This window comes from Anabrus simplex, chromosome 2, assembly GCF_040414725.1.
Source record: "Anabrus simplex isolate iqAnaSimp1 chromosome 2, ASM4041472v1, whole genome shotgun sequence".
In the NCBI taxonomy this organism is placed as follows: Eukaryota; Metazoa; Arthropoda; class Insecta; order Orthoptera; family Tettigoniidae; genus Anabrus; species Anabrus simplex.
In genome coordinates, this window is record NC_090266.1 from 1000089793 (window position 1) to 1000117103 (window position 27311).

Sequence of the window (27311 nt, forward strand, 5' to 3'; positions counted from 1 at the left end):
CAGTTCCTCACTTTTAACAAACAGTACTACGCTTCAGAACTAACAGCCCAAAGCTACAGAGCTGGAATGACCAAGACTCAGACATCCGTGATCCGTGAACAATCTTCGTCTTTTTTCGGCGGGGTTGGGGGTTCGAATAGTGGATAGTCCCAGGGAAAAAACTATGCCCGTTTACTTATCTGTTTCCTGGGAGTACCCGATGAGTCGGAAAATCTCAATTCACCACACTGGCGGGGGAAAGAACTATCTGACGTGGAGGCAATTTTTCTTCCAAGCCAGAGAAGAAACCACATCTTCGCTGCTAATTTGGAATAAAATGAATGTAGATTTAATAAAAGTGAAGAGGAAGAAGCTTTTCTTAAGAAACAGCTCTTTTCAGGGTTGAATTTTGAGTTATTCAGTGAATTGTGGTACTATAATTTGGAATGGGCCTAAATTGTAATTCTAGACCAGTTCATACTACTACTACTACTACTACTACTACTACTACTAACCGAGCCTCTGACTTAAGTGCGCACACTGCTCATTCAAAACAGCGCGTCAAAGTACATATCGAATAGCTGGAATACTACAATGAATCAGTGTGTTACGTACCAGCAGTATCAGAAAATGTATGAACCAGAGGAATGGCATGCTAAAGAAGAAAGTTATCTAACTCCTCAGCTATTTCCCGCCAATATTCAGTTAGGCTGTTATACTCGGTACGCAGCAGTAATCCCATCTATCGGAGTTGAATGTCAGCATAAGAGACAAAGAACATTACAACAAACAATGGTCAGTGTAATGTTATTGTTGATCAATGTTACGCGCTTTCGATATTGTAGGCCTTCACATTATTAATTGTCTTCCGGTTCTGAAATACCACTATTATCATAGTCGGTACGGTAAAACTGAATTAAACATAAATGATCGGAAATTGTATTCTCTATAACTTTTGTTATGTAGTACTTTTCTATAGGACTGAGAACATAGGTATTTAAAAATGAAATTTTACGTGCCTTCCCCTAAGCTCCCATTGTTTATAGCTTAAACTGTAGCTTCTTATTCCCCGACTCAATATACTGATTTTCATTAAATTCTCTTTACCCATTTTCTCGGGGCTCGGCGTTGATATGGACTTAGCAACAAAAATCCAAATTCACGAATATCTGTGTCATCATAGCCGGTACGGTAAAAAGGCATAAGACGTAAATAATCGGAAATTAAATTCTATATAACTTTAGTTATGTAGTATTTATCGATATGACCACTAATAATATAAATATTTGAGAAATAATTTTAGGCCTTCCCCTAAACTACCATTTCACTCAGCATGAATAAAATGATTTATAGCCTAGATTGTAGCGGCTCAGCCCGCGACTTTACATACCGATGTTTATTAAATTCTCTTCTGCCGTTTTCTCGTGATGCGTGTACATACATACATACACACATACATAAAGAGAGAAATTACAGAAAAGTAAAAACTGCATTTTCTTGTTACTGTGGACATGATCAATACAGGAATACCATTCTTTTCAAATTCTGAGCAATGTACAGACAAAACTCCTATTTTATGTATATAGGTATAGATGGTCCATTATTGGACATTATAAATTTTCCAACTAACTAATTCCTGGTTGCCAGCGTTTCGCCCCCGTGTGCTAGGTTGGGCTTGTCAGTTGGTACCTAGCACACCTACCAAGACGCATGGCTCGTGCATACCGTGGAGGTCACTGCATAGGCTACTTGAAGCCACTGGCAGTGTCAATGCCCTATGAGAGACTTTGTCTCACTACCAAAAATTGATGCCTGCTTGGCCATCAGATGATATAGATGTTGATTCCCATAAGGAACATGAAATATTTGTCCCGAATGAGTAAATGAGAATGCCAAGCGATTTCAGCGACAAAGTAAGTACTGATATTCTGCAGTACGAGCTGTTTGTAAGTTCAAATTCAACTTTACCTATTCCGAAACTGGGAGGAGAGTGATTAAGGACTCCGTTTCATTGAGTAAAAAAAGCCAAGTTTCCAGTATTTCGCGACTTTCATCGCCATGTGATAGCAATGCGGAAGGAAAACAATTACCTCTTACCTCAAATTGGCAATGCAGATTGAACCCCGATAAACTTTGACATTGCAGGTTATAAACTTCATTTTCCTTGTCCGTATTGAAGATCTACTTGTGATACAATTCTTTAGTTTTGCCAATTGCCACCTTTTCAATACAATAAAAATATATTACAAACTTACATATTTATTATGTTTACATGGTACATGTTTCGCTCCTTTTCGTGAGCATCATCAGCCAAACTATCATTAATCTTAAGATTGTGTAAGATCATAAAACAATTCTTTTGGTTCAAGATTACTCCCATGAAACTAATTGACAATCTTATAACATTTTAAAAGTTACACAACAATAAAATTTTGTCTTAAGTTAACACTTTTTGTCTAAAATCTTCTTCAGTACAAACATTTTATCGCCGAAACTCATCTGGTGAACATCTTTTAAAATTGTTTAAAAATAAGAATAAAATAAAAAACTTTGAAATCTGGCTAGTTGTGTTGATTCCCATTGCTTAACTTGTATAATTGTCATTAAAACTTCATAACAGTACTGAATATTTTCTGCAGTTGATAATTGTCATTATGGTCGATAGACTTGTTCTCGTTGCTGGAGTAACATTTATAAAATGTATTGGTATTACTTTATATTATCAAAGGGGTAAAATTGTTCGTGAACAAACTTGTCGATGAAACCCTTTTTGATGTGATATTGGATTTAAAATGATCTCGAGCATTCCATAATGGCTCGTTGGTGTATTTTCCTTTCTGCTGCGTAATTGTTTGGTGTTACTCCTAGCCTCTTGAGAACTACTTGTTATCCTGTTTGCACTTCTTGTGTTGTATGAGCGAGCGTGGGAGGCGAGGAGTAACATTAAACAATTACGCACCAGAAAGGAAAATACACCAACGAGCCATTATGGAACGCTCGAGAACATTTTAAATCCAATATCACATCAAAAAGGGTTTCATCAACAAGTTTGTTCACGAACAATTTTACCCCTTTGATAATATAAATTAATACCAATACATTTTATAAATGTTACTCCAGCAACGAGAACAAGTCTATCGACCATAATGGCAATTATCAACTGCAGAAAATATTCAGTACTGTTATGAAGTTTTAATGACAATTATACAAGTTAAGCAACGGGAATCAACACAACTAGCCAGATTTCAAAGTTTTTTATTTTATTCTTATTTTTAAACAATTTTAAAAGATGTTCACCAGATGAGTTTCGGCGATAAAATGTTTGGACTGAAGAAGATTTTAGACAAAAAGTGTTAACTTAAGACATAATTTTATTGTTGTGTAACTTTTAAAATGTTATAAGATTGTCAATTAGTTTCATAGGAGTAATCTTGAACCAAAAGAATTTTTTTATGATCTTACACAATCTTAGATTAATGATAGTTTGGCTGATGATGCTCACGAAAAGGAGCGAAACATGTACCATGTAAACATAATAAATATGTAAGTTTGTAATATATTTCTATTGTATTGAAAAGGTGGCAATTGGCAAAACTAAAGGAATTGTATCACAAACTTCGACATGCCGTGCAACACCACCATCAACAAGAAGGGAGAATCTAGCGTGCTTGTAAATAGTAATGGGATAATTGAATACTTTTAATAATTGAATAACCTCCATCTGATTATGTAAATAATCAAACAAATAAAAATTAGTTTCAAATATCATTCATTTGTAGTGATGACATAATCGAATACTTTTAGTATTTGAATAACCTCCATCCGATTATTCAAATAATCAAATAAATAATCAAATAAAATAATCAAATGAGTTTCAAATATCATTTAGTTGTATCACATAGAATAATTGGATGCGTCATGAAATTTTTTTCGGTTTAAGTAAGTCTGATGGATAATCAATTGAAATAAGCAAATGGATGAACTAATGCAAAAAATAGAAATACGCCCTTTTTCCAAACATATCTCCAAATGTTGAAAGTAAATGAGTGTATTGATGGTGATGATGATGCCTGTTGTTTAAAGGGGCCTAACATCTAGGTCATCGGCCCCTAATGGTAAGAAATGAGACAAAATGCAATGACAAATTAAAAGCCCAAAAATATCCACCGACCACAATTCAAAATGTGAGGACGAAGAATGAATGGAGGGATGGATATGAATTTAAAACGATCAGTGGAACCAAACCACAGTGCCTCACATGCACAGAAGCTGGCGTAGAACAACAGTATTACTGACAAAGGGACTGCTTCTATATCACAATACTGAATCGATGATACTTGTAGTCGAAAGGGGTCCAAAATCCAAGTCAGCGGCTCCTCACATGGGTACTTATCACCAGGAAAGTAGATGCACAGTATCTGTCACGTTGTGGTACTAATCAAGAGTAGCGTAGACTTGCGGTATTCCACACATTATGGTACTACTCACAGGTAATGAAATTCACACATGTATTACAGACCTACGTTGTTTTACACACTGCGGCGCTATTTACAGGCAACACAAACCTATGGTGTTCATCATATAGGGGTACTAACCACAGGGACTCGTACTATCCCATGGTGTTCCTCATATAGTGGGTACTAATCATAGGCAAGCCAGAACAATGGGTTCCGGAATCCCATGGTGTCGCTCATATAGTGCTATGAATCACAGGTACTGTAAAAGCCGCCACACTCTCAGTTGCTACTAATCACAAACCTATTTGGTACGCAACATAGTGGTACTACGTGCAAGTAAAAGTGACCCATGGTGTTCCCTGCGTGGTGGTACTAATCACAAGTAGTTTCATGGTTCTAATTTGATCATCCCTTGGTCGCCCTTTTTAGTCGCCTCTTACGACAGGCAGGGGATACCATGAGTAAATTCTTTGTCTGCGTCCCCCACACACAGGTGGTTGTGTGTTTGGTCCGCGAGAGATATTTCATTTCCCTCAAATCCGCTGGCAAGCCACTTAGGACCCCCTCCCCCATCCGCCACCTGGGCCGCACCACGTGGGAGTATCACCTCTCCCCCTGCTACGCCACCGTAGTAGATTCGTGGAAATTAGTGTATTAACTCTCTTAATAACATCTGCAAAATAAAGTTCCTTTTTTAAATTAAATGCAGTCTTCTGGCCACACAATGGAACTAAGCCCCAGTATTACCAACTGACAATCAGGCAATATACCTACTTTAATTTTATGCCATCCAAGTCCATGGATAAATGGTTAGCATGCTGGTTTCTGGTCCAAGGGGGACCAGGTTCGATTCCCAGTCGGTTCGGAGATTTTAACTTTTGTTAGTTAATTCTTATGGCTCGGGGACTGGGTGTCTGTGCCGTATTCAGCCTTATACTTCATCTTAAGGGGGGTCATACAGTAGATTATACTAAAAAATGCCATTTTTAAAAATAAATCTCAGACGAAAGGTTCAGGCTTTCTAAACACAAATACAAAGTTTTATGTAAATATTCCTCATAGTTTTAGATGCAAATGTACAGCGCCAGGGAGTTGTATGGTTTCTCTTTTCGTCAATTTCTTATATCACTGGCTGCATGGGTAGTATATACGTAGGCCATGCCTGTATCCTTGGTTTAGTGAGTTGTCTTTGAGAGTGGAGAGCTTTGAACTTCTGTTTCCATGTTGTGTACTACCACGTGCTTTTACTACATTGTGTTGTGAACTGTGATCATAATGCCTAAGAAAGGGAACTTTGCAAGACGGAAAAATAGGAGATTTGCTGGAAATCGCTTTTCTAATGAAGATAGAGGTGATAATGGCAATGTTATTGACGTTACCAGTAGACCTAGTGAATCAGCCAGGAAACTTGGGCTAGGGGTTAGGTTACCTGTCAGTGATGCTAAGGAAACTGACAGCGTGTCATATAGGATTATAGATTTTTCTTCTTTAGTGGATAACATAAGTGATCATTTGTGTTGCAAATTGTGTCATGGAAATCTGAAATTAACTGAAAGAAATATATTTGGGTTGGCAAAACAGAGTTACTGAGAAGATGTCTAAAAAGGACAAACCAAAATGGAAATGATTCATTCAACTGTAAAGTTTGGTCCTTTTGTCCCAAAACATCATGCAATGGTAGTTAAATTGTTCAAATTGCAACCTACAGTGCAGTGGCCAGTTTTAATGATGGAGCTAGCCATAGTCTACAAGTACTGACGGGATTGGGAATCAAAGTTGTGAAGAATACTGTGGAAGCTTTGAGCAAGTTTGAAAAGTTACGTGTAGATTCAGCTGAAAAAAAAGTTTTAAAAAAAACTCAACTTTGGAGGCTAGAAGGACTAGGCGAAGACTCAGACTGGAAGAACAATCCAAGAACACCCAGCCAGAGGGTATAACATATGGCAGTGGAGCCTTCTAAGGTGAACGGTGAGTAGAATTGTGTGTGACAACTTTACATGCGATTTCCTGAAAACTTATTTTTTTTCAAACAAGAAACGTAATATCACAAGAACCATTTGTCTGATATAAATGAAACTTTGCAAAGTTGTTCAAATAGTAATTCTATAGAGGATGAACCAAAATAATGGAACTGAGACAAAATTTAGGCTTAATATAATGATATAAACAGGCCAAAAATGTAAAAATTATATGTATATTTTTAAAAAATCTGCCAATTTGAATGCACTAAGAGATTTCATCTTAGACCATCCTCTAAAATATTCTGTCAGTTTCAATTCAAAAGAAAGAAAACAACCTTTGAACTCATATTTAAAGAGTTATCATGTTTTCGTCATATCACATGGTTAATAATTTTATCAAAATTAATTAATTAATAATGTGGCTACTTTACATTAAACTTTGATTTGTACTATATCAAACAATAGGTTAGGATGTTATATATCATATTACTTTTCAATGTCCTACTTGAAACAATATAGGAAATATTCATATTTTTGTCAAGTGGTAACTAAACATGGCATGACTAGTGTATGACCCCCTTAAGTAGGGTCCTATTTTCAAATGTTTTAGAGAAGTTTAAGAAATAGTGCGTTTCAGCAGTTTTCGTAACTTTCTATTACATATGTGTGCTCTATTTTTTGTTACTTGCATAGTAAATATTTGCCGTATTCATTGTTTTTTATAACCATAGGTATTAATACTTTGATCATAAACCATTTATTTCACTGGAGATTTTATGAAGTTTCAAGTACGTGTAGTTTCAAAGTTCCCCATGAATATTATTGTGGAGTTACGATGTATGTGAAGCTAACATTCTGATACTGAAGGTATTTGTACAGTGGTGTTTACATTTAGTCCCTTTTTCCTGCTATAGGGAGCGTGCACGGCCACTCTTAGCGCTTCTAGCGGAAGAAATCGGTAACGTTTAGGTGATCTTGTCTTGAGCGGTCAGTCCAGGCTGTGTAACTGTGGGTGTGAAATTGTGGTGGTGGTAGTAGTGTATCAGAATACCTAAATAAAATAGAAACTGTTGTGCAGTGAACTGCCACAACACACAAAGAAACACACATGGAAAAGGAATTACATTTCACACATTTCCTGGTCGTCAATGGGAATCGAACAGACGCAGGAAGGGAATTTCGGCTGTGGGAAGAATAAAGTACCTTATTTCATTAGTGACGTAAATCATATGTTTCATATCACACATTTCAAACATACCAGGTATGCCAAGTCAAGAACACATATATTTAAGTACACTTTGAAATAGTACATTTCACTTCAAGTATGCATTGCAGCAGATTCGTATGTTTACATTCATGTACTTCCATGTGCACGTGTCTTGACTATGCCGAATATTTATTATAATAATATAATAATAATAATAATAATAATAATAATAATAATTATTATTATTATTATTATACCGGGAGGTACACCTCAACGCCGCGCATTCAAAATTAGTGCCTAAAAGAACTCCTCTATCAATCAAAAGCGAAACCAATAATACAACAAGTTAGAACTTTACTCAGATGATGTCACCACTGAAATATTATGTAATTTTGTTATTGTGCAGTTGTCTAACCATCGTCGCCATAAGACCTATCTGTGTCGGCGCGACGTAAAGCCCCTAGCAAAAAAAAAAAAAAAAAGTTGTCTAACCTGAGTGAATTTTCCCTAGTTTTGTTTGCCATTCATCAAGAAGTTTGGACATTTTTCCACAGAGGACACCACTAAAAACTATGATCATGCACCCTGGTGTGAAGTGAAAGAACTTATAATTTAAAGAAGTTTTGTATTTCTAGGTTTTTGTAACTGATTGATGTTCATTTATTTTTCGGTTGGCAATTCTTCATTTTCTTTCCGTCAGTTTCGTATCTAGCCAATCACTAATTTTTGTAATTAATTTCCAACCAATCCTGTACTTCTTCTTCACTTTGTATCTGCCAATAAAATTTAAGAGGGCGTGTCCTGATTAATCTTGAACGATCTCGAACCTTCCCTAAGGGTTTATAAACTGCGGCTTTTCACGTTTCTTGGCCAATTGATCGTCATCTTACTGAGTGTGTGTGTCAAAGCAGGAGGCGGGCGGCCTCTTTCATCAGTCAACAGAACATCTCCAAGGTAATGGCCACATAACTTCTTTCTTTCTTGCTACCTCCGCAGTTTAACCCGAGGGAAAGGTCCGACTCTTTTGTTATGTAACAAACTTTTCTAACATGTAAATCTTCTTCGGCTAATGTAAAAATTTCACAAAGCTTTGACTTTAAATCGGGGATAGAGAGTGATGTACCCTCTCGAGCTCCCCTTCATCTTGGTTTGAGGTGACTAGGTTGTAACTGTTTTTCCTTCCATAATGTGTTAAAAGTAAATCCTATACGAGTCTCCTCAGTAGTTTGGGAATAGCCCCTGTTTCATCGGCCTAGAGCTCTTTAGGTTTATTACAGTTTATTTAAAATTGTAAGTTGTGCCTTGAGAGGTCAGTAATTGTATGCTGATGTTGCCTTGAGTAGGCTTGGAAAACCGAGAGCCTGTTAGCTCTTTTTAAAGTGTTGTAATAGTAAAGAGTGCCTCTGGAAGGCTAGATTTTTGTATTTTTCGAGAGCAAGTGCTCTTGAATTAGGGGATTTCTGCCCTTGAATAATTTGTGCTCTATTGTAAATTAGAGCTAGGAGCTCAGGAAGTGTAAAGAGAGGGGCTTGAAGCCCAGGATTTGTTAAGACCACTAATCTTGTCTTTTCCTAGACTTGTTTTATGATCATCACTGTACCTGGTGTTTCATTATTATGATGAAAAATTGTTAAGTTTGAAGTTCTGAAAATATAACTTTCAGTTTAAGTTTTAAATTAATTTTGATATAGTAGTTAGACCCATTCAAGCCTGCACCTTCTTTCATCACCTCTGCGTTCCACAGATACCCTGGAACAATAATAATAATAATGAATAATAAATGTTTTCCTGCATTTCAGTCCATGGGAACCCACCAAATGCTCCGTCATTTGCAGTGAACATTTTGTTGGAGGAAAGCCAAGTAATATTGAAAATCATCCATCATATATACCATCTGTGTTGCATGAGAGCTACAAGAAGAAACCAAAAAGAGAATGTGATGTATCCCGGTTTGAAAGAGCGAGTGAACGAATGAAATGCTCAAATATACATATGTCTTATAATCAGGAAACTCATTAATTTATTGTGAAAAACTACATAAGTCAGTGCAAGCAGCATTTCAGATTGAAGCAACGACTTTCGAATTCACCTGTGTTTTTAGTGGGAATGATGTAAGGCACACAGTGCAACTCAAGCACAGTAGGAGGCCTACCTCCAAGTATTTCAGAGAAAGTGGATAAAAGTTGTGGTCCCAACACCCGCCTGGACATATGCAGAGGATTTCATGGATACCAGAGCATAAAAAGTGTGGCACAGTTGAAGGATTTAACAAGTGTTTAATTTAAAACATACATTTTTACTTTTTTCTTTGTTTCTAACATGTCTATAAATATAAGTAATAACGATGTTTGTTTACTCTTTTTAATAAAAATGAAATTAGGTATAACCTTTGTTGCCTTGGCAGCCATATTTGGTGTACATAGGACTACTGCAGCGCGAATATTTTTTACTACTCTTGGAGTAGTCAAGAAACGCACTTCTAATTGTATTTTCTGGCCTAGCAAATTTGTTCTTATGCTAATACTGACACTATTGTTGCACAACTCTTCATACAAACTTTTAGCTACCGATTCAGACTCTGTTAGCTCCGCTCTAATCATTTCAGTCCAAGGCGAATTATTTAGATCTGTTTATCCCAATTCATGGATGGTAATAACAGCACCCTTGTCAGTTCTTGCCCTCTTCTTGGGAAATAGATCTTCAGCCTTCTTCCCTTTTGCATACTTTACAGACCTTAGAAGATATAAAATCTACACTGTATTGATGATATTGTGAGCACTTAAATTTATTACATAATTAACAGCGATAATATTACATACCAGCTGTTTTCAAATTTGGTTTCCCCCATTCTTGCGGCAAATTTGTCCTACTAAATCCTGAATCAGAATTGCAGTACTGTATAATGGCACATATATGTTTACAGCGCCCTCCGGCACTAGCCACATAGTCACAGTTTGATTCAACACAGTTTCGTTGCTGTAATAGTAATACGAAGTATTGCAGACTTCACTGAATCACATAGAATTAAAATGTAAAATTTAATACTGTATGTTTAACAATGAGCTAACGTAATTACCTGAATTGTATCCTTGTACGGGCTTTTGCTAACACTCGTATGTCTTATGACGAAGCCAGTAAGTGTACAACTGGAAACAGTTCGTCTTTCTCCAACTTGTAACACATGGCCACTGTCAACTAGTTTCTGCGCTTTATTCACTGTTGAATTGCGACTATTTTGGAAGTGTATGTACTCAAACCCATATTGTACTACAACTTCCATAGCACTACTCCATATCTTGACGACAAGATGCAACAATATTTTTTGCCGTAACTATGACGCGAGTCTTCACTTCAGCGGAACGCACTCTCACCGTATTAATTCTTGGAACTCCGCCAAAGCGCTCTGTTACTAGTACCGTCCAAGCTCCCTATACAACACATGTACGTTAAATCCATATTTTTCAGGTGCAATAATTTGTTCCCTACCTTTAGTATGGTTGAATGAAATTCAAATGTATTTTTGTTTATATTTGCAAGTACTTAAAGTGTATCTTTTAGGTTTTATGATTCTTTTTATATAAGTGTCTACCTTGTTTTATTGTTTGTAGCTCTTCCGTCATTTTTATTTTCTCACAAATACCATCTACCGTTTCCATGCAGAAGTGTTTGGATCCAGATACAGTTAGTTTTACAGTTTGTATTATGCTTCATGAAGTTTCAAGCGCATGTATAAGTACGAGTTTATAGAGTTTATTTTCAACAGCTTTTTGATCATTTTTGTGAAATTGTATATGGTATTTTTAACTGTTTCTGTGAATTTGTTTAACAGCATCTTTGATTCTTTGATTACTATTTGTTTAAAATTTCATGTATATTTTATAAAGCAATTTATGTTTGGGAAACAATAGGCAGATATTCACAACAGTAAAAAACTATTAATTTTTTAAATGTAAATATTATGTAACATTTTATAATTTGTTGCTATAATGACAAGATAATATAATTTTGGAATGATATCCTGAAGTATGAGCTGTTTGTAAGTTCAAATTCAACTTTAAGTATTCCGAAACTGGGAGGAGAGTGGTTAAAGACTCCATTTCAATGAGTCAAAAAGACAAGTTTCCAGTATTACGCGGCTTTCAATCTTGCGACTGCAAGCCACGAGTCATCGTATTTTATGTGGACTTCGAATAACACCAATATGCAATGACCGGCTATCGAACCTAGTCCATTTTTGTGAGGAGGCAGGGATTACATCACTGAGCTAGCACGCAAGCTTCCTCAAACAGTCAATTTCAGTCAATTAATGTATTAATCATTTTCTTGACAACGGGACAAATCGTTAATACAATTATTCCTAGGGAACTGTTCATTCAAATGTCTCATTCGATTGTTTCAGCAGAATCACTGTCCGGTTCCTTGGCTGAAGGGTCAGTGCAGTGCTTTTCAGTTCAGAGGGCCCCGGGTTCAATTCCTGGCTGGGATGGAGATTTTTACCTTAAATGGTTAATTCCCTTGGCTCGGGGACTGGGCGTTTGTGCTGTCCCCAACATCCCTGCAACTCACACAGCACACATAACACTATCCTCCACCACAATAACACGCAGATACTTACAATGGCAGATGCCGCCAACCTTCATTGGAGGGTCTGCCTTACAAGGCAGAAATAGCCACAAAAAATTAAAATAAGCAGAATCACTCATTCGGTTGGAGCGAATGAATGTTAAAATAATCACTTTTCATTCGATTATTTTGAAAGCATTCACTATTTCTTTGCCTCATTCATTCAAATGCAGTTTCAAATGGAGTTTCGGATGAATAATCGAATGGGAAAAGTATCTGTTATTTGATTGCCTCATTCATTCGAATGGAGTTTTGAATTAATAATAAAAAATAATCAAATGGAAAAAGTACTCACTATTCGACTGCCTCATTCATTCGAATGAATAATCGAAAAATAATCAAATAAAAAATAATCTAATAAGATGAAATAATCGAATAAGCGATTATTTTGTATTCGATTATCCCATCACTACTTGTACATACAACTGGGTGTGAAAAACAGCGTTGCACAGATGTTGTTGTTGAGTCATCAGTCCATAGACTGGTTTGATGCAGCCCTCCATGCCACCCTATCCTGTGCTAACCTTTTCATTTCTACGTAACTATTGCATCCTACATCTGCTCTAATCTGTTTGTCATATTCATACCTTGGTCTACCCCTACCGTTCTTGCCACCTACACTTCCTTCAAAAACCAACTGAACAAGTCCTGGGTGTCTTAAGATGTGTCCTATCATTCTATCTCTTCTTCTCGTCAAATGTAGCCAAATCGATCTTCTCTCACCAATTCGATTCAGTATCTCTTCATTCGTGATTCGATCTATCCATCTCACCTTCAGCATTCTTCTGTAACACCACATTTCAAAAGCTTCTATTCTCTTTCTTTCTGAGCTAGTTATCGTCCATGTTTCACTTCCATACAATGCCACGCTCCACACAAAAGTCTTCAAAAACATCTTTCTAATTCCGATATCAATGTTTGAAGTGAGCAAATTTCTTTTCTTAAGAAAATTCTTCCTGGCTTGTGCTAGTCTGCATTTTATGTCCTCCTTACTTCTGCCATCGTTGGTTATTTTACTACCCAAGTAACAATATTCATCTACTTCCTTTAAGACTTCGTTTCCTAATCTAATATTTCCTACATCACCTACCTTCGTTCGACTGCACTCCATTACTTTTGTTTTGGACTTATTTATTTTCATCTTGTACTCCTTACCTAAAACTTCATCCATACCATTCAGCAACTTCTCGAGATCTTCTGCAGTCTCGGATAAAATAACAATATCATCGGCAAATCTCAAGGTTTTGATTTCCTCTCCTTGGACTGTGATTTCCTTTCCAAATTTCTCTTTGATTTCCTTTACTGCCTGTTCTATGTAAACATTGAAAAGGAGAGGGGACAAACTGCAGCCTTGCCTCACTCCTTTCTGGATTGCTGCTTCTTTTTCAAAGCCCTCGATTCTTATCACTGCAGACTGATTTTTATACAGGTTGTAGATAATTCTTCGTTCTCGGTATCCGATCCCTATCATCTTCAGAATCATAAATAGCCTGGTCCAATCAACATTATCGAATGCCTTTTCTAGATCTACGAATGCCATGTACGTGGGCTTGTCCTTCTTGATTCGATCCTCTAAGATCAGACGTAAAGTCAGGATTGCTTCACGTGTTCCTACATTTCTTCTGAAGCCAAATTGATCTTCCCCCAACTCAGCTTCAACTTGTTTTTCCATTCTTCTGTAAATAATACGTGTTAAAATTTTGCAGGCATGAGATACTAAACTAATAGTGCGGTAGTTTTCACACCTGTCAGCACCGGCTTTCTTGGGAATAGGTATAACAACATTCTGCCGAAAATCGGATGGGACTTCTCCTGTCTCATACATCTTGCACACTAAATGAAATAACCTTACCATGCTGGTTTCTCCTAAGGCAGTCAGTAATTCAGAGGGAATATCATCAATTCCAGGTGCCTTGTTCCTATTTAGGTCACTCACAGCTCTGTCAAACTCTGACCTCAAAATTGGGTCTCCCATTTCATCAGCATCAACAGCCTCTTCATGTTCCAGAACGAAATTATCTACATCGTTACCTTGATACAACTGTTGGATATGCTCCTGCCATCTTTCTGCTTTGTCTTCTTTCCCTAGAAGTGGCTTTCCATCTGAGCTCTTAATATTCATGCACCTAGATTTCCTTTCTCCAAAGGTTTCCTTGATTTTCCTGTATGCAGCATCTACCTTTCCCAGGACCATACAGCCTTCGACATCCTTGCACTTCTCCTTCAGCCATTCTTCCTTAGCTACCTTGCACTTTCTATCCACTTCATTCTTTAATCGCCTGTATTCTTTTCTGCCCTCTTCATTTCTAGCATTCTTGTATTTTCGTCGTTCATCAATCAGGTCTAGTATCTCCTGAGTTATCCACTGATTCTTAGTTGATCTTTTCTTCCTTCCTAACATTTCTTCAGCAGCCCTACTGACTTCATTTTTCATGACTCTCCACTCTTCCTCTACTGTGTTTCCTTCGGCCTTTTCAATTAGTCCTTGTGCAACATGTTCCTTGAAACGATACATCACACTCTTTTCTTTCAACTTGTCTAGATCCCATCTTTTTGCATTCTTTCCTTTCTTCAATTTCTTCAACTTCAGATGGCATTTCATGACCAACAAGTTGTGGTCAGAGTCCACGTCTGCTCCTGGGAAAGTTTTGCAATCCAACACCTGGTTTCTGAATCTCTGCCTAATCATAATGAAGTCTATTTGATACCTTCCAGTGTCTCCAGGTCTCGTCCACGTATACAGCCGTCGTTTGTGGTGTTTGAACCAAGTATTGGCGAGGACTAAATTATGGTCAGTGCAGAATTCAACCAGCCGACTTCCTCTTTCGTTCCTTTGTCCCAATCCAAATTCTCCTACTGTGCTACCTTCTCTTCCTTGGCCTACCACTGCGTTCCAGTCTCCCATCACAATTAGATTCTCGTCACCTTTGACATATTGTATTAAATCTTCTATCTCCTCATATATTCTTTCAATTTCTTCATCATCCGCTGAACTAGTAGGCATATAGACCTGCACTATTGTGGTGGGCATTGGTTTGGTGTCTATCTTGGTGACAATAATTCTTTCACTATGCTGGTCGTAGTAGCTTATCCGCTGCCCTATTTTCTTATTCATTATTAAGCCAACTCCTGCATTACCCCTGTTTGATTTCGTGTTGATAATTCGGTAGTCGCCTGACCAAAAATCCTGTTCTTCCTGCCAACGTACTTCACTTATACCAACTACATCTAACTTTAGCCTATCCATCTCCCTTTTCAGATTCTCTAACCTACCACAACGATTCAAACTTCTAACATTCCACGCTCCGACTCGCAGAATGTCAGTATCCATCTTCCTGATGATCGCCCCCTCTCGTGTAGTCCCCACCCGGAGATCCGAATGGGGGACTAGTTTACCTCCGGAATATTTTACCCGGGAGGAAGCCATCATCAGTACATCATTCATACAGAGAGAGCTGCATGTCCTCGGGAGGTGGTTACGGCTGTAGTTTCCCGTTGCTTTCAGCCGTGTAGCAGTATCAACACAGCTAAGCCATGTTGAGTATTATTACAAGGCCGTATCAGTCAATCATCTACACTGCCGCCCTTGCAACTACCAAAAGGCTGCTACCCCCCTTTCGATGAACCATTCGTTAGTCTGGTCTCTCAACAGATACCCATCCGATATGGTTGCACCTGCGGCTCGGCTATCTGCATCATTGGGACACGCAAGCCTCCCCACCGCGGCACAGATATGTTAGCAATAACCGCAGACGGAAGAAAATTGCCACCATACGTTATTTAAAAAAAAAATAAAATAAAATAAATAACAGTACCTAAAGTGAAGTTTCTCAAAAGCTTTCATGTTTGGGTTCAAGAGAAAGAATGGATGGATAATACAGCTCTTGTCCAGGACTGGGTCCGTACGGTGTGGGGAGCACGGCCAGAGGCACTGCTTCGACGCCCAGCAATGTTAGTGTGGGACAGTTCCTGTGGACACTTGGTGCAAGACATGAAGAAACGTCTTCAGGAAATGAAAACTGATCTCGTAATTCCAGTTGGACTCCATATTGTCTACAGCCCTTACGTGTTTCCGTCAACAAGCCCTTCAAGGACAACGTACGTAAACTGCACGCCAAATGGATGGCAGGAGGGGAGCATGAGCAGACGAGAGCAGGCAAAATAAAGAGGCCGTCATTTGAACTTGTGATTGGGTTATGCGGGCATGTCAACAAACGTTATGCGTCATTACAAATGCGTTGGATGGAAGTCAGGATGATACAGTATGGGATGATGACCAGAATGATGCACACGAGAATAGCTCGGTGATTGAAGGCAGTGACAATGGATAGGGTAAAGTATGATATAGAAGTTGATGCCCATAGGGAACCTGAAATTTATTATGTCCAATAACGGACCAACTATATAAGTATTGCAGTTTTCTTGCTTCAATAGCCTAATGCAAATTTTATGTTTTTTTGGGAATACGATCTTTCGCACAGAAATTCCAGCATGCATCACACACAGAAAATGTTCACACTTATTTTTGGTCAAAAAAGTGCGAGTTATGTGCGAGCAAATACGGTAAGTCTGCCATTTTTAATTTTGTAATTGTGTGGAGGAAGATGAAGACAAAAATATTAGCTAATGTCTGGACATTATTGAACAGAAGTATGATTTTAGAGGTTTAGGAACCTGTTTCTTTCGTGAAATTTTGAAGCAGGCTGGTGATAATGTAAATGTGAATGAAACTGAACAATGGCCAGAAATCAATGAACGTCACCCAGGTTACCAAATTCTAAACTAGCGAAAAGATTGCTACTATGAGGTGATCAGGTAGCCAATGAAGATGAAGGAGGAGTGGTTTTAGTTGGTCCAAAACTATCAGCGGCTAGAGAACACACTGATGATGTCTTGTTCATAGGTGTCATGTCAGATCCAAATATTGCATGATATTAACTTCATTCCATACTGAGAGTCTCAACTGCACAATATAAACATCTAATTGAATCCTCCTATTCAATACATTATAATATACTTCATCGATAAAGATGTCTGTCTTTTTTTTTTGTATTACCATACACGTTTCGACCCGTACTTAGAGTCATCTTCAGTGGATTTAAATATTAAAATACATAACTTTCACAATCCAGTAATATTATAAGCGAAAGTTATTGAACATTGGTACAATGGGTATCATTTTAATCCTAATTATACACAAGTAAAACATAGTTTGAATATTGCTTGAGATATAATCTCCTGTCTTGAAATTTTAAAATCTAGCTGTGTAGTTAAAATCTCTAAATTTTCAATCCTGAGATAAACTCATTTCTTAAAACTCTGTTGTAGTCGCCTATATAGTGACATTAGGAGGTAAGTGGCATGTTACATTTTATCGTGTGTATGGTGCTAATTGAGTACTGCCAAGGAAATGTCCATGTAATCTGCAAATAGGATGACAAAACTATGTAAATATATACCGTATAGTCCCGAATACCGCCCGCCACCGAATAAGACCCGCACCCTAAATTTGAGATGGCAAAATACGGGAAAAAAATTGAATAACTTACATACCTATTTAATTTTCTTCAAATATACCACAAATATAAATTCAAACAGCCTACAATTAATAAAATCATCACAAAAATTGTAAATAAAATCGGTCCAATACTCCGATCATTCACAATTCACCATCGTTATCTGAAGTTTCACCATAGGAACTTTCATTGCTGGCATCTTTCCACAAATAGTCGTCCTCACTACCGTCCACTTAATTTGAAATTCCACATTTCTTAAAGTTTTGGACACTAGATCATTGGGAATGTGCACCCATGCGGTCTTGATCCAGCTGCATATTAGTCCCACTTCAGGCCTCTTCACTCGTCCGGAAGGGGCCGATGACCTTCGATGTTAGGCCCTTTTAAACAACTATCATCATCATCATCACCATCATCACTCGTCCGGCTGGTGTTAACACGTGATCACCATCAGACATCCATTCGGTGTACAACTGTTTCACTGCAGTTTTGAAAGGCCGGTTCACACACACATCCAACGGCTGTAGAATAGAAGTGAGTCCTCCGGGAATTATCTCAAGATCGGTTTTTCCTTTCCTCATCATATCTTTTACGGCGACAGTTGTATGTCCATGGTAACTAACCCATTACAGATACTATGCGTAAGAGGAGACTGGGATTCTTTGGACATATCATGAGGATGCAGGACTCGAGACTTCTGAAACAACTAGTACAACACAATCTCGTCTCAAAAAATACCACAACAGGATGTAAATGGATCAGAGAAGTAAGAGAGGATCTGAAGGAAATAAGCCTTACAACAGAAGACACCACAAATAAGATAAAATTGAATACAAAACTCAAGAATACAAACCTCCGCTTTACCCTTACACAAAACAAACCAACAACACGCACATTTTCAACTGAGGAAAGGGCACGAAGATCGGAGCGCCTGAAGAAGTACTGGGAGGACCGCAAAGCCCGAACAATCCCTTCAAAGAGACCTGAACGACGGACTGACTAAAGTGATCCTATGTGGTCATAAACGAAGAAGAAGAAGAAGAAGAAGAAGAAGAAGAAGAAGAAGAAGAAGAAGAAGAAGAAGAAGACAGGTTGATCTTAAAATTTTGTCACAAGCTATTAGTGTTTCATGTTTGTGTGAATGGTACAAACTCAATGTGCCTCAGTGTTGTAGAAGAGAAGAAAGTAGGTTTTCCCTGTGAAATGACAGTTCATCACATGAGACACTTTCAAAGACATCCTCTGGTATTTATGACTGTAATTACAGAGAGTACTGATGGTATGAGATGTATAGGAAAAGGTAGGGAAGCTTGTAATATACTTTGTGGTGTGATGAATATGCCACTACCCATTGCAAGGTTTGATAAAATAAACAAACATATTTTGAAAGATGTCAGTGATGTGTCCAAGGAAATCATGGCAATGGCTGTGAAGCAGATTGTTGTGAAAACAGAAATGAAGTACAGGTGTTAGAGAAGGAGAGTGAGGTTCCAGGTTTCAGTCAATGGTTCATGGATGAAGCGAGGGCACACTTCTCTCCATCATCAGCATTGATTCAAGGAATATTATAGATATTGAGACAATGTCTAAATATTGTCATGAGTGCTCTGTTAGCAGGCAGAAACTAGAAAATACTGAATCAAAGAATACCTAGCAAGAAAACACTGGCATGTTTGTTTAAAAAATTACAGAGGATCAAATGATTGTATGGAGCCAGCTTCAGTAATAAAAATGTTCTGTTGCTCACAAAGCATGTGTAGTGTTAGATACACTTATTACCTAGGTGATGGTGATTCTAATCTTTTAAATCTGTTGTTGAAGTAGACCATATGACTGTGAGGTGACCAAGTTAGAATGTGTGGGTCATGTCCAGAAAAGTGTTGTTTACTGAAAGAGAGTGTAGGCAAAAAATAGAAGATGTGAAACCTCTTGGTGGGAGAGGGAGACTTACTAAGAAGGAAATGCAATTAGAGAAAACAACAGCAGTGTTGATGCTATGAAAAATGGTGGTTGGGCTATATTTTCTCATCAAATATCCACTGACAGAAATCCAGTGCACAATCTGTGTCCCAAAGAAGGGATAGCCTGACCTATAAGCACAATATTTCATTTCCAGAGGCTGTGATGCTAACCATCAAGCCCATACTTAGGATTCTTGCAGATCGAGAACTCAAACGTTGTTTGCATGGTAAAACTCGGAACAATAATGAGAGTTTTAATAATTTGGTTTGGTTGAGATGTCCAATAAAAATTAGTACCAGGTTAATTCCTGGGGAGCAAAGGCAGCCGGGCGTAGAGCTAACCACTCTACCCCATAAAGTGCCAAGGTGGAAGCCTTTACCTTCCACCCCTCCAAGGGCCTTCATGTTCTATACGGAGATGACTTTTTTGTTTTGAGATGTCCAAAAACAACACCTTATGGTTTGAAGGTGTTGAATGTAGCAGTGTATGATGCTGCTCTGTATTTTGATGAAGAGAACAGGGGTAGAACTGAAATCCTTAAGAAGGTTAGAAATTGATCCTGGTGTTTTCCCTACATACTCCCCCCAGGAAATTATCAGCAAATGACTGAAAAGGATGAAGTATCAAAAACTCATCTGGAAAACAGGGCACCACGGAGAAAAGGTCCAGAAGGAGAGCACAAGAAGATGATGATGATGATGATGAAGACCACGGATATCACTGCAGTGGCATTTCGGAGGCAAAGTACCTAGGATGTGAGTAAGAGAACATCAACTTTCAAATGCTGCTTCCTTGACTTCAATATTTCCACTGCATAGGTACAATTTTCTCAGAAATTCTGAGGACTAAAACATAAAACTTCTCAGTGACTGTTTATTAAGTGATGGTACACATATTTATGAAGTGTTATGCTTCTATTCAATCATCTGTACAATTTTCATGCACTTACATTGACATTTTTACTATGGTTTACAGCACACTAGATTCAAATTACCATAAATAAATTTCTCATTATTTTCATAACTCTTCATACAGTTAGAGACAATGACATATATTTAAACTTGTAAATCATCCCAATATCTTTTGCAGTTAAGTTGTCAAATGTATCTAAACAAGAGGATGGAATAAACTTATTTAACTGACTGTACTGGTGCCATTTTTCCAACCAAGATGGCTAATGTTTGCTACATAGCAGTCCACACATTTATGAACAAAACTGCAAGGTTTCAGCTTTCTATGTCTTACATTGTGGACTCAGTGAACTTTTAAAGCCAGCAATGCATTCTCGGTTACATCCCACTTAAGGACGTCTGCCATTTTATCATTTAAAAATACATTCTGGTGAATTGTCACTCACTCAGTTCACCTAAGTTCAGTGCTGTTTCTTTACATTACAGTTTTGTAATAGTTTTCTTTTAAATAATCTTTCAAAGCTGTCTGCATGTCTTGATTCAAGTTCTATAATACACAGCGTCTACTTCACAAGTATTTGATCATCAGTCAATATCGATTATTCTTGTCACAGTTTGGGTCTAGATAATGTTAAGCCACTGACGGAGTAGTGTTTGAAGAAACTAAGACATGGCAGCACATGCTCTGTTGCTGTGTATTGCACAAAAACAAAATACCTGTTTTTTTTTTTTTTTTTTTTTTTTTTTTTACCATCAGATGTCTCTCCCATAAAATTTACTTAATGTGGCTTACCATTATTTAACCCCAAGTGCCTGATACAGCATAGGAAATGGTGACGTGGAGGGCAGCACCAAAATAAGTTTCCATCAATTGATTATAAAATGCATACATGATCTATCACAGAGAGAGTTTCCTGGAAACAGGTCCACGTGTGACACTTTGTCACAAAATACATAATGCTGCAAAGCAATTTTTAAAAACCTGAGTACTATGATGTACCTGATAAAGGCAACACACAGCTAATTTAATAATTTTTAAAAAATATTTCTTTTCAGTGGCAAAATTTGGAACATATTTTTTCTAAAATAAAATACAGTACTCACTTCAAATTCATCAAAAATCTTCCTGTGATGAAAGTAGGCATGCGAGAAAATTCTGTACACTCTTCGGCAAACAGATCCCAGCTTTGCAACAGAGGATTCTTTGATGCTAACTCTGAAAGACAATGTGAAAGAAGCCAGTAAATTAATGGATTAATTTCTATCACAAAACACAAAAATTCTCTCTCTGTCTCTCTCTTTCTTCTTTCCTTCCTTTCTCTTTATGGAAACATCCATTGATAGGAATGTTTCGAGTAATTACACTCTGTGTAAATTTATTATATCCATATGGTATAGTTTTCAGGACTTGACAAATCCAGGATAAAATTCTACGTCACAAAGACATTCCAAATACTTCGGTAAAATATTGGGAGAACTCTATGAACCCAATATTGAGCCATAGGCAGTTCTGACCTATGCAAGCAAACACAACATTGGGAAGAAGAAACCAGACCTTAATGCTCTTCAATGTCAACATGCAATGATTTTCTTTTATTATTTATTTTACACTCTACTAACTCAGATGGGTCTTGCGCTGACGATGGGTTAGAACAGGGCTAGGACTGGGAAGGAAGCACTATGTCTTTAATTGAAGTACAGCTCCAGCATTTGCCTAGTGAGAAAATGGGGAAACTACGGAAAACCATCTTCAGGGCTGCCGGCAGTGAGGTTCAAATACACTATCTCCCACATGAAAGCTCACAGCTATGTGACCTAAACCATGTAGAAACTTGCTTGGTAACACACAATGATCACATCAAGGAAGTTTATAATGTAATTCAAGGAGAACTACTGTATTTCTACAGAATTTTAAAGAGTTAATTGGCCGATGACCAAAAAGAGCAAAGTTAAGATCACTCAAGGACTGCTTGTTCAACCAAATGGTAAAGAAAAAAGTAAGGGAAAGTATTACCTCAAGAAAAAAAAAGTGTTTGCACAAGTCTGTTGAACATCAACATCATGTTGATTGCTTTAAGGCTTTTAGTGGAAAGGCACTGTCAACAATAAACTTGATCCACAAGATCGGAAAATACTGTAAAGTATTCAACTTTGAAGTTTCAGGCCATGAGAGGGAGAAGGGCAGGCGAGCATGGGAGGCAGCCTGAAATATGAAAAAATAGATCTGCAAGCTGCATTATAATACATAACTGTTGACAAAATATAGAGGAGATCAAAAGCAAAATGCAACATACTGTAAGACCTACGACCACCTCAAAAACACAGGTGTCAGGACTTATTTTCAAAAAGTAAGAGGCATTAGGCATGGTGTATCACAAGCATAGGAGACTACAAGGCTTAAAGCTTAAAGAAACTGTAAGTAATAAAGTTATGTTAAAGAGCCAGACTGAACAGCTTGGACGGTAGAGCACTGGCTTTCTGAGCCCAACTTGGCAGCTTTGATTCTGGCTCAGCCTGGTGGTATCTGTAGGTGTTCAAATACGTCAGCCTCGTGTTGGCAGATATACTGGTACGTAAAAGAATTCCTGCGCGACAAAACTCTGCCACCTCGGCATCTCCGAAAACCGTGAAAGTAGTTAGTGGGACGTAAAACCAATAGCATTATTATTATTATTATTATTATTATTATTATTATTATTATTATTATTATTATTATTAACAATATTAAGTCTCATTTACAACTAGTATTGTATCAAGCCCTGAATAGAAATTTAGTGCATTTAGGAAAAAGATGTAGAAAAAGAGAAAGATGTAGAAGAGAGACTGCAGGGGTGGAGTCAGGAGTTTCAGAGATATGGATTAAACATCAACAAGGCTAAAACGGTGGTGTTGAAGGTACAGAAGGGTGACAATCAGCCAGAAATCATGCTAAATGGCACTAAGCTGGACAGTGTCACAGAATTTAAGTACTTGGGTAGTATAATGTCCAAGGATAACTTAGCTAAATATGAAGTAAATAGTCTAATCAGCAAAGCAATACATTTTTACCTCCAAGTAAGACAGCTACTATGGGATAAACAAGTACCACTCATAACCAAGATGACACTGTATAAATCATACTATACCCCTATCCTCACATACAGCCTGGAAACCGCTACATTAACAAGAAAGGACAACTCAAAACTCCAAGCAGCAGAAATGAAGTTCCTACGCACAATGATCCAGAAGACCAAGAGGAATAAAATCAGGAATGAAAAAGTCAGAAGACGTAGGACTAGAAACTCCTTACTCCAGAAGATTCAAAAGGCAAGACTGAAGTGGTTTGGTCATGTGAAAACAATGAGTGCCAACAGGTCTGCAAGAAAGGAGTATGAAAGAGAAATCAGGGGAAAGAGACCAGTGGGCAGGCCTACAGAAAAATAGACAGACTTAGTGAAGAAGGATGTAGAGGAGAGAGGTCAGGATTGGAAGCGGATTGTGAACGAAGAATGGTTCATGTACAGAACAAAATGGAAGGGGCTCGTATACCACACCTGGGAAACTGGAGTTGGTCAACGATGATGATGATGATGATGATGATGATGATGATGATGATGATGATGATGATAGGAAAAAAAAGTATTATTAAAGTTTCGCAAATCTGTTACATGAATTTCCAACACCTTTACAAAATCTATGATATAGATCAGAGGTGCTCACGCTGGGCATTCCTTCCCGCGGACACCCGGCACTGTAAGCAGGCGGACAGGCAGGCAATACACGTACGCTATTCATTGACAGTGACGTTGTAGCTACGTCACAGGCCGTGGAAGTTGGGCAAAATTCTCCCAGTCACTCTCGATCACCGAGGTGATACCCGAGTTTGAAATGGAGGTAGAAAATAATGAAAGAAAGAGGGCAGAAATCCACATCATTTTCAACTTACGTTGGAAGAAATAAATTACTTACGTTCATTGCAGTATATGTATTTTGACCGGATACAATGAAGAGATAGGCCTATAACCTCAAATATTTTTATAATGTACGTAATGAACTACAATTTTCACTATTAAATTTCAAGAGGTGGTTTGATGCTTCTTGTTTAAAGGGGCCTAACATCTGAGGTGGTTTAGAAACATTTCTAATATAATACAGAGGTACTGTGGATTATCTATGGCTTGTGGTTGTTTGGATTTAAATTATTGGATAAACTCACTAACAATCCGATCATGCTTACCCGGAATAACATCAGTTAGGTTATTTATTTGGAAGGCATACTGTATTATCTATCTGGTAGCTATTTTTACATTGCTGTTGTACTTCAGTCTTGGACAGTAAATATCTATGTCCTCACTCATGATGAAACTCCCTCTTTGCCATTTAGAGGTAAGCTATTATCATCGAACACCTGTTAAATTTAAAATACTATATTCAGAAATTCAGGGAACAGAGAAAGTCACACAACACTACAATACTGTGCAAAATCAAGCAGTAAACTTGCTGAATTATGTAATTACATTACTTTCTGCTTCATGAATAACAGGCTTGTACCTTTGTAAATTGTAACAAAAATTATAATGTGTCAGTTTTCTTTGAATGAATAAATATAGGAAATTAAACCGACTGTTTATATTGAGTGCAGTATAAATTAATCTGGAATATCTTGAAATGATCAGTTTAAAAAAATTTTTTTTGGCGACTATAGCGCTTTATACCGGGCGAGTGGCCATGCACTTAGGGGCGCGCAGCTGTGAGCTTGCATCCGGGAGATAGGGGGGTTCGAACCCCACCGTCGGTAGCCCTGAAGATGGTTTTCTGTGGTTTCTCATTTTCACACCAGGCAAATGCAAAGACCACAGCCGCTTCCTTCTCACTCCTAGACCTTTCCTATCCCATCGTTGCCATAAGACCTATCTGTGTTGGTGCGACGTAAAGCAAATTCTAAAAAATAAGGGGCTTTATTTTAAATAGTGCATACCCAATCAGCATTTCGCTGAGTAGTGGAGGAGAGCTTCTCTCAAAACCACTCAAATATAAATCAATATAAAATCAACAATTGCATGCAGGCAAAAAGCAGTTTCAATTTTATCCCGACATTCTCATGAGCTTCATAACAAGCCAAACTTTTTACGGCTATGATCACCCAGTAATGAGAAAATGTTGTTTCACAAAATGTACAACAACCATTTTCACAAATATCAGACAAAATAAAAACTTGGTGTATAGTTCAACAATAAATTACTTTAAGACTTATTTAAATTTGGTAACGATCAGATCAATGCTCTTAAAGTCATGAATTTTCACAAAGTCAGCACTCTGTTGGAAATGGAAAAAAATATCGGCAGTTTTTTGTTCAGCCTGCGTTAGAATTTTAACTGGGTACGATAAAAATGTCTACTCCACATAATTAAATGTACAATAAAAATAAGCTAAATTTCGGTGTAGCAAGTTTCTATGTGGGACAAAGGATAAACATTTTATTAACGTATTGACATGGGTGTCTATACAATTTTCCATGAGAATAGGTCTTGTCTGAGTGGTCCTAACAAATAGAAGTGCAGGGCGATAAAGCTGGACTATACGGAGGGTGCTCCAGAGGTGTCCAGTGAATTTCCTCCAGTTTTTCTCGTGTTAACGCAGCAGTATGCGACCTTGCATTGTCGTGGAGAAGAATGACGTTTTGGATCGGTTGCTGGTGTCGCTTGTTGCTATACGCAGCTTTTGCTTCATCCAAAATGCGACAGTAATAGGCTGCATTAATTGTCCTTTTTTTGTGCAAAAAAATCCAAAAGCAAAATGTCCACAGTGGCCCAGAAAATGGTTGCAAGCACCTTTCCAGGAGATAAGCGTGATCTGGCCTTGGCCGGACCTGCTTCGTCTCTTCGCAGCCACTCCATGCTTGCTTGCTTGCTTGCTTGCTTTGACTCTGGGGTGTAATGATGCACCAAGTTTCATCAGCAGTCACAATAAGACCCAAGAAATTCTCTCCTTCATCCGCACAGCGGCGCAGGAGTCTCTGACAAACTTCCTGGCGTGAAGTTTTTTGTTCCTGGTGAGGAGACGAGGAACCAACCTGGCAGACAATTTTCTGAAATAAAATTCATCTTGGATGATGGTTTGAACACTTCCGTAAATTATTCCCACAGCTAAAACAAATTGCAACATTTTTATTTGCTGATCTTCATCAATAATGTCACGAATGGCAACAATGTTATCTGCAGTGATGCTTGCCTGTGGTCTCCTCTCATGAGGTTCATTTCTCACAGCTTCTCTTCCTGTGACAAATTTTTTAGCCCACTCATACGCTCAGTCCACATAAGTGCTTCTTCCCCAAACTGTGCACGGAGCCTTCTCAAAATTTTGGAAGATTTTGGAGCCCTCTTTTGCGAGAAATTTGATACTGATGTGTTGCGCAACAGATGTGTGCACCTCTTGCTCATTGATGGCATACTGAAGCAGACCAGCTCTCTTACCATCGTTTGCGCATGCAAACCCCTTCTCCAGACACCCCCACCAACATCCTATTAAAGCCCTGCCTCAGAATTGTTACTAACAGCAGTGGTACATTCAAATTCGCGTTTATATCTGATCCGCATTGTATAATAGATCCTTGGTTGTGGCTGGGCCACGACTTTGGAATTCACTTCCAGCTGCTGTCAGGAACTCAAACTCAATATCAACATTTAAAACTACATGCAGAGATTGCCTGTTGAATA

At 37.9% G+C, this 27311-nt stretch overlaps 1 protein-coding gene across 4 annotated transcripts in view; it reads right to left on the reverse strand.

The window, feature by feature from the left end:
- Positions 1-27311, reverse strand: part of LOC136864624 (MOB kinase activator-like 4) — a 254865-nt gene that overhangs the window by 122598 nt on the left and 104956 nt on the right. For 3 of the 4 annotated variants that reach the window (XM_067141862.2, XM_067141865.2, XM_067141864.2), the window contains exon 4: positions 21721-21832. In XM_067141862.2, coding sequence (XP_066997963.1) covers positions 21721-21832 — 112 coding nt within the window. Of the gene's footprint in view, positions 1-17851; positions 18450-21720; positions 21833-27311 lie in introns of those variants that run through there. The other variant, XM_067141863.2, reaches the window with a different exon arrangement.